This window comes from Musa acuminata, chromosome BXJ1-5 (genome assembly GCF_036884655.1).
Source record: "Musa acuminata AAA Group cultivar baxijiao chromosome BXJ1-5, Cavendish_Baxijiao_AAA, whole genome shotgun sequence".
Taxonomy (NCBI): domain Eukaryota; kingdom Viridiplantae; phylum Streptophyta; class Magnoliopsida; order Zingiberales; family Musaceae; genus Musa; species Musa acuminata.
This window is the reverse complement of record NC_088331.1, coordinates 3755681-3764691: the sequence shown is the minus strand read 5'-3', so window position 1 is coordinate 3764691 and position 9011 is coordinate 3755681. Positions and strand designations below refer to the sequence as shown.

At 38.1% G+C, this 9011-nt stretch overlaps 1 protein-coding gene across 3 annotated transcripts; it reads left to right on the top strand.

Annotated features, from left to right (window-relative positions):
- Positions 1-775: 775 nt before the first annotated feature.
- Positions 776-8615, top strand: LOC135673073 (vacuolar cation/proton exchanger 3-like). 3 transcript variants are annotated; one of them, XM_065181785.1, is made up of 13 exons: positions 776-1120; positions 2980-3033; positions 3298-3558; positions 3640-3707; positions 3827-3855; positions 4821-5017; positions 5094-5306; positions 6537-6674; positions 7058-7174; positions 7246-7299; positions 7532-7648; positions 7734-7827; positions 8238-8615. In XM_065181785.1, the coding sequence occupies exons 1-13, from the start codon at positions 1073-1075 to the stop codon at positions 8252-8254; spliced, it is 1407 nt and encodes a 468-aa protein (XP_065037857.1). In that variant the 5' UTR covers positions 776-1072; the 3' UTR covers positions 8255-8615. The 3 variants fall into 3 exon arrangements, with proteins under 3 accessions (XP_065037857.1, XP_065037856.1, XP_065037858.1); XM_065181784.1 differs by lacking the exon at positions 8238-8615 and having other exon boundaries at positions 927-1120; positions 7734-8097; XM_065181786.1 differs by lacking the exons at positions 3298-3558; positions 8238-8615 and having other exon boundaries at positions 927-1120; positions 7734-8097.
- The last annotated feature ends 396 nt before the right edge of the window (positions 8616-9011 follow it).

Sequence of the window (9011 nt, the reverse complement as noted above, 5' to 3'; positions counted from 1 at the left end):
TTTAATATCATTGTTCTCGTTACCAACTCACACTTAACTTAGATAGATATCGTAAGAATAAAGAAAGAAGAAGATTACTGTGGTGGGAGTGCTCTACACGTAGTCAGTCGAGTCAGACCGATAAGACCCGATACTGGTTGGTTGTTGGTGGCCACTAAGGCTTTGATTGCAAAGCATGTATGAATATTTTAGTGACGATGGAATGTGAATACTTGGTAAGGGGTTTACACATCCACAATTGCCAACTTTGGAAATACCATACGTATTCGAACTACATCTACTTCAGTAAATTCATGTTAAACTCTTATTACAGTTATATTATGAATTATTAATTAAGAATAAATTAAATTACCTATAATGTCAACGCTAGTAAGATTTCTAATTATTGATCTATGTATGTATATATATATATATATATATATATATATATATATATGAGAATATTTATTTAACCTAAAAATCAGTATATTTAATTAAGATTAATAGGAATTGGTGTTGTTCCCGTAATTATTAGTACTCCGATTGATGTTGGCCTCGGCGGCGTTGAGATTCGCGAATGAATCAAATCATTGGGATTTACCGCTCGGAGACGAGCCGAATACGGAATTCCAACGCCCCGTCGTAATGCTCGGGGCGTTGCTCGCGTGCACGGGAAATGCGCAGGTTGTGCGCGACCGTTGGCTATCCGTCGCTCCTCCATTTTTATGCGTGCAGCGGATCGGAGAAGCGACGCTCAGAGAGAGAATCGCCGCCCCCGCCCCTCTCTCCTCTCTCCTCTTCTTGCTCTCTGTTTCCTTCCCTCGCCATCCGGCATCTGTTCCACGCCATGAGAGTTCAGCTGCGTTCGCGGCTTGTCCATCTTCGTCTTCGAAGGCGTGAGATGGTCTGTTGATTCTTGGCATGGTTTCATCTGCCCCCTCGTGCGCCTGCTCTTCTCGTAGGTTCGGAGCCGCCGTAAGCAACGATATTCTTGCCCTATTCACGGTCGAGTTGTCTTCCTCGCTTGCGTTGCTTGGTCCAGTGGAGTTAGCCCAGGGAGATCGCTGTTCGTTTGTGCTCCGGAATCAGAGAAATGACCGGGAAGGTGCGATTCAGCCTCGATCCACACTCGTCGCCGCAGGTGATCGCCCATCATTTACTCTTTGAGATTTCGGCCATGCTATTATCTTTGCAATCGTCTACACCGCTAAATAGGTAAAAATACACTTTTTTATGATCGTATTGCTCCAATTTTGTCTAGTTTTAAATGCTGAGAGCGCAAAAATAAATTAAAGAAAATTCATTTTAATTTATTTTTGGCATACAACATATATTGAGGATTAGTCGAAAGCAACCAGTGTGGAATTGGGACATCTCAAAAGGAAGAGTCCAATGTTATCCAGAGTCTGCAGTCCCCTATAGATTAGGAGTCCGGGTGAGGTGGGGCTTCTGGTAATGCCTCTGTATATACGGATAAGATCCAGGGATATCGTAGAACACACTGCTTCATCTTCCCTCTTAGTTTTCTCTTGCCATCCGTTGATGCGACGCTCTGGCTGAAGGGTGAAACTGATCGTGGTGAACAGTTACGAGGATCACATGCACAAGGGCAGCAGGTATCACAGTCTGCACTGGCTAATCTAAGGAATCTAACAACTATATCTTGTTTGTTGCATTTTATCTTGTGCTACTTGCAAGGTAAGAAGGAATATATTTAATTGATCTTATAAATGGAAGAAATTTATGGAGAACATATTCTGTTCTTTGGTGGTCGCTAAATGCAACTCTTTAAAAATTTAGTGTAGCATTGGAAGAAGTTTCCAACAAATTCCATGCATGGCACTCGGTTGATTCCCGGGATGCTAGGCATGAATGGTGCCTCAAGACAATCAGTTTGGTACGGTAAGATGGTTTGTAATCTGGAACATCTACATGTGTATCCAAGTGAGCTTGCAGATAGCATTAGTAGTTATAAGCCTTTAAGTTTGAAAAAAGAGAGGAAACAAAGATTCTTGACTTCTGAGAGTTTCACACACTTGATATGATTGCACAGTGAATAACTACATGAAAACAATATTTTTATCCAAATTTCTCTCTCTGTGTGTGTGTGTGAGAGAGAGAGAGAGAGAGAGTGTGTGTGTGTGTGCATGTGTTGTGTGCAGACCAATTTGACAGTGAAGAATTCCATGGTATATATGGACAGGATAAACCAAAGACAGTATTTGCTCAAAGGCTGGCCTATAAGAATGGGAGCATTATGATTTAGACGTGCAAGGATCAGGACGGTTGGATTTATGCAGGGACAATTAGATTATGTATGTCCTAAAGTAAAATAAGACAAACTAAGCTCTAGATAGATCAAAATCTTTTAATGCAATTGGGATCTATAAATTTGCTTCAGAGATTGGAGTATTTTGATATGTAGAGACACCAAAGAAAATGAAACTGAAATGGATAGTATGTTTTGTTGAGTGATAGAATGTTGAGTTGGGTGACCACTGATTTCATAAATCCAAGCTGATAGGGAAATGATACAATTTTTATTTAAACCAGAACATTCCCTATGTGCAAGTAAGATGAAAGATTAATAAGCTTGAATGAGGATGAAGTGCAAGATAATATTGCATGTCAAACAATCTTTACACAAAGAGTTCATAGTCAAATATGCCCATAGTATTGTTGCTCCTCTTGCTACTAATCTTTCTTTACAGATGGAAATAAATGCAAATTAAGGATCCATACAACTAGGAATTGTGGAAAATAAGCATGTCTTGTGTAATTGTTGTGGAGGATTGAAGTATCATACAATCTGTTGAATTGATGAGATTGATGTAAATCTTGTTTTGTTAACGAAGAAAAACCGCTTAACTTGTTCATGTTACACTGGTGTAAACCCATGTTTATCATGTTGATCAGACTATTTTGGCCCTTGATATCTAGAATTCATAATAAAAATTGTCTGCAATGTTGTTCACCTTCCTAATTAATCATTCTTTACAGATGGACAAAATTAATGAGAAACCGCAGCTGGCCATAGTTCACTCCCACTTAGAAGTGAGTTTTCCTCTGCTTATTCTGTGAAACATCCTGCATATTGTGTTTTCTCCATGTCTATGAAATATACAATGAACTACCTCTAATGTGCATCACTTTTTTTCGTTTTTGACCAAACTGCTTTAAAGTTGGCTGAAGCTTTAGACATAATAATGGGAAAGAAAACTATCCCTGCACTATGTGACCCTATGAGTTAAAACTTCTTTATCATTAACAAAAAATGTTTGTTGCTTATGTTTCCGTTTTTATTGGTTCATCACACAGATGGGTTCTATGGATGGTAGATCAGAACACGAGTTTGAGGATGAAAGCCTTGTAACCCCTGTGAATCTTTCCAGAAGGTCTAATGGTCTGAATGGAGGTTATCATGGTTCCTTTTCTACTGCTGAGCAAGACACCAGTATCAGAAGTCTAAATGATAGTTTATGGAGGACCTTAAAAGTAGTATTGTTTACGTCCAAGATTAACATATTGATGCCTTGCGGACCTTTAGCGGTCTTCATCCATCATTCGTTTGATGATAAAGTTAGTTGATTTGTCTTTGCCTACCCATAAATGCTTAATAATGACTTATTGATGTGGCACTCATTTTTTGGCTTTATGCAGGGATGGGTATTCTTCCTAAGCTTGCTCGGCATTATTCCATTGGCAGAGCGTTTGGGTTTTGCCACTGAGTAAGACCACATGGCACAGGGTTTTATTTTGTCAACATGATTGAATATGTTACCGTTTCACTACTTCATTCATGCAACATTGTTAATTAGCTATCTGATATAGTTCTTTCCTTATGCAGACAGCTAGCATTTTTCACGGGACCAACAGGTGAACATTTGTTCTATGCTGATGTGGATTTTTTTTTTCTTTTTGACAATTTAGGACTTCAGTTACCAACACTTGGACTCGCAACTAGAGAAGCATACTGAACAGTCTTTTGCAACATTGGGTTATATGTCATATAGAGGCTTACTATTAGCCTTTTATTTCATCATTCATCTTCTTGAGTATCATAATTTCATGAAGCTCCTGATAAGTTTTGATGTTGCTTCTTCAAGTTTCATTAAAGTGATAAAGGGAAAATAATTGGTCCAAACATAATAAACAGCCTAATGAGGAAAATACTAGAAGTGAGAATGATCAGGTTGGAGAAGGTGACGCTCTAGCATCTACTTGGCTACTCAAAGTTGAGCTGACCATACATCCTGTGATTTTTAGTAATGATTGATTTATTATGATTGGCTTAAATTCATTTCTCTGTTGATCAACACATCTCATCCATTAAGATGGTATTTAGTTCTCTTAAACACATGAATGCCTTCATCTCTTCTTATGTATACATTTTGTTTTGATTCTTTTGGACCATTGTATTATTGATAAACATTTGAGATAGTGAACTGTTGTTTGTTCAATGCATCTCTAGTGAAAAATGCATGTTTTATGAGTTTTGCTAAGCACTTTTCCAAGAATAAGCTTGGAATATTGTGACTTGGATTTGCTAAAAAGGCTTTTTTTCTCTTGAGATGCTACACCCGAATTCGATTCCGGAACTGTTCACTGATGTTATTGCATCCAGAATTTCCTAATTAATTAAATAAGAAGAAAAATTGACCAATTTGTCTTCAGTAACATAATGTTTGTTTATCTAGTACAAGTTACTCATCTGATGATGAAGAAGTTTCGTAATTTTTCTCTAATATGTTTTTTCTTTTTCTTATATACTGCCACGTGGCCTGTTTACACCATTTGGCAAATAGTTCTGTCCTATCTAATATTTTCAACTACATATGCAGTGGGAGGGCTTTTAAATGCTACTTTTGGAAATGCAACAGAGTTAATAATATCAATCCATGCGCTAAAAGGTGGAATGATACGGGTTGTCCAACAGTCATTGTTAGGATCTATTTTGTCAAATATGCTGCTGGTCCTTGGGTGTGCATTCTTCAGTGGAGGGATTGTTTTCCTGAAAAAGGAGCAAGTTTTTGATAAGGTCTATTGTTATATAATTGGTGAACTCCATACTATTTGATGTTATGAATGTTACAATGTTTTTTATTTGATGGCAGGCAGCTGCTGTAGTGAACTCTGGACTGCTCTTAATGGCAGTGATGGGCCTGCTTTTTCCTGCTGTTCTACATTCCACACATTCAGAAGTACATTATGGCAAGTCAGAGTTAGCCCTCTCAAGGTTTAGCAGCTGCATAATGCTTGTGGCTTATGCCTCTTACCTTGTTTTCCAGTTAAAGGACCAGAGAGATTCCTATGATCCAGTTGGTGAGGTTAGATTTACATGCATTGCTTGAATTCAATTATCTTCTCCATTTAATGTTTTTCTGGAGTCTGTCATGATTGGTTGTATGCTTCCAAAATGCACTTCATAGAGTAGCTTTTGTCCATGGACTATCATACCCAGAAGAAGAAAGGCTTTGACATATAAAGTTTATAAACCATCTTCATCTATGCAATTAGTTTATGATAGAGTGCAATTTGCTTGTTGGAAGGGTTTGCTACCAGGGAAAAAGAACTTGTTGGTTATCGTTCCATAATTGTTCCAGCTTTAGTTCACCAGCAGTGATCTGAATACAAGCATTCTACTGTGAAACAGCATCTTTCCTCTAAAAGTTCACTGCTGCTGCTGGAGAAAATTCAGTAACTTTTTTATGATGCTCAATTTGAATTTTTGTATACAATCAATCTGCCATAACCTTCCAATGGTCTGAGTCCAGAATCTCTATAGGAGAACATCATACAGGAGCAAAATTAGTACATTTTTAATGGTCCTTCTTTACATATAATTTAGAAAATCAATGAGACAGAAGCACTTGTGCATGCAATAGTTCTTAGTGCATAGCGCAATCCATTTTGGCTCCATTATGGTCTTGAAATCTCTGACTCAAACATCCTCTACTGGTATCATACTTTATATTTTGTTTTTTAGTATTGGGGGTTGATGATTGTTGGATTAGTATATATGGAAATTTTCTTTGAATATTAATAACACAGAGTATGTATTTGACCAACACCATAATGGGCCCATTATATTTGAGTTATTATGTCAGTGATCTATTAGATCAAGATAGTACATCAGCCATTTTTAGACAAACAACAATACAACTCCAGAAAGTTCAAAGTGGTCACCTTCAAACATATACCTAGAGCTTCTAACTGCTATGCACACCAGCCAGCTTACTGGGGGAGGGAAACAAACACCTGGTGTTTCTGGAGGGACACTTTTGATTGGCATGTCCTGCCTTGTGTGTTTTCTGATCGTCTAAATTTCTAATGAAAGTTTTCTTTTTCCTCAAAGAAAAAGAAAACAACTCCAGAAATCAGAAAACAAATGGTGTCATTTATATATCATACAATCTAGTGCTGAAGCAACATTGGATCAACTTCAGCATATGCCCGCAAGCAAATTTCTGACTTCCCATCATCTTTCATCTTTAGTGGTGCATTCTTATGCTGACATGAAATGATATATGATGCCCTTAAATTAAATTTTTCCGAAGGAAGGATGCCAAAATGAAGGGAGCACAGATGATGAAGATGAAGTTGCCGAAATTTCAAAATGGGAAGCCATCACCTGGCTTGCAATTTTGACTGTTTGGATTTCAGTGCTCTCTGACTACTTGGTTGATGCCATTCAGGTATGTAGTTTGCTTTTCTTTATCCCATATTTTTGGTATAATCTGACTTCAAAAATGAAGTGCATGAATTACTGCTATACTGATTGCCCGAAAGAATTTTGCTCTGGTGGTTGTGAAATCCTGGGAGAGCATGTGTCCTTGTGTGATCTCGTTTTTGTCTTCTAATTATTGTACGCTTTCCATCTTTCAATTGCAGAAATACGATGCCTTCATAGTTTGTTCATCATGAAATGCATATGAAGTTTCTAATAAAATTCTGAGCTTTTTTACTGTTTGGGGCTTAATGTATATAGCTTGATAGCTTCCTTTTCTGTTGTGCTATTTGCCTTTGTTTATTATATCGTATTCAATCCATGATTTCTTTAAGTTGTTGGATTTCACAGGGTGCATCGGTTGCTTGGAACATACCTGTTGCTTTCATAAGTGTAATCTTGCTCCCAATTGTGGGTAATGCTGCCGAGCACGCAAGTGCAATTATCTTTGCCATGAAAGACAAGCTTGTATGACTCTTCATCTTCTTTAGTCTTCAAAGTTCTCTTTGCTGGTCATACTGAGTAACCTTTTACTTTAGGACATTTCTCTTGGAGTTGCTATTGGGTCATCTACACAGATATCCATGTTTGGGGTAAGCCTGGTTTTACCTTCTTTTTTCTAATTGTCATGCAGATCGCATGACTCTGCTTTCTAGTCCTATAAGAGCAGATTGCATCCGACACTATTACCAACCGTCTTTTCTCCGAAGAAGATGCATTCGAAGATCGAATGCGTAGAAATCAATGCTCAACACTGAAAGATTTTATTGAGCTTCTCCATAAGTGTGATCTATACCATGTTTTCATTGCATTTCATCTACACAGATTCCTTTCTGCGTGGTAGTAGGTTGGATCATGGGACAACCAATGGACTTAAATTTCCAACTCTTCGAGACCGCAACACTCTTTATAACAGTACTAGTTGTAGCCTTCATGCTGCAGGTATGCCATTCTATGATCTTGAAGTTCCGATTCATGCATATCATTTTCCGATGATACATGCTAAAACGCAATGTATTTATTTCAGGAGGGAACGTCTAGCTATTTCAAAGGTTTAATGCTCATGCTATGCTATCTTATCGTTGCTGCCAGTTTTTTTGTACATGTTGATCCTCCTGTCGGTGAGTTCCTAATACAAAGATTCCCGGTGAAATCTCTTTCGAGTTTAGCATCCAGATTAATTCTTTCTTGCAAGCAAAAGAGCAAAAAGAGGTTTTGCTGCAATCTTGACCCACTTGATGAAACATGATGAGACTAGATCACAATGCTCTTTGTTTCTGCATGTGACGCACAAGAATTAATAGGCATAATTATCTGTATTAGATAGTTGTTTACTGCTGCTGGTTTAAGCATTCTCACATGTTTCTGGATCCCTACAATGGCCCCTAGAATCATCTGACATGGTATTTAGTTTTCATCGAGATACGTTGTTGCTAATTTTCATATGAACTGTAAGCAAATTACCAATGGTTCAGCTCTCCGAGTGCTAAGTTGTTATTTGAGAAGAAGCTCACCAAGATTAGTTTTGCAGACGATAAAAACCCTTGAGGCGGAAGGCTGTTCTTGTTTCATCCTTGGAACATGAGGCTGAATGACTGCAAGCAAGCCTGCCGTCGTAGACGCCCGCTTACACTTTTGGATGCACGGTTCCATGGAAGGACTAATCACTCTCTGGCTCAGCAGAAGGGATGGCATGAAGATTAAGCCATGACACTGACTGCATGTAAGTGCACAGAAGAGAACCCCAACTCCCCCCCCCCTCCCCACAAACAACTCGGATGATATCAGGATGCTAAGAGTTAGAACTGCATCATTTTTGCTGTATTCAATGTAGTGTCATCCTTCTGTCCTTTCAGATTTCTCTTCTGGCAAACCTTTGCAGATTATTGTATACAAGAAAATTTTCTTATGATTTGGCCCCCATTATATTGAGGTGCGGAATTGTTGTTCCCTGAAACGTTGATGCAGCTCTTCCAGATCAAGAATGTGAACCTACTCTCATTCTGCATTGGAGTTGCTTTCTTTGATAAAGCATATTATATAATAAGAAAAGGTACATATAGAGAACATCTTGCAACAAATGGCAGCAAATATCATCACATATGTGACCCCATTAATCTTTATTGGCAACCTAACTGTGATCTATCTAATTAAAAAAGGATGTGTCTATCCAACAGAATCTAACCAATCGATCTATTTCATTATAATGGAACCAACCTGACTTTAAACTTCACCCAATCTCACATTCTACCCATCCAACACACAAGCCATTATGTTTCAACCACCACATTCAATAGTGTGTACG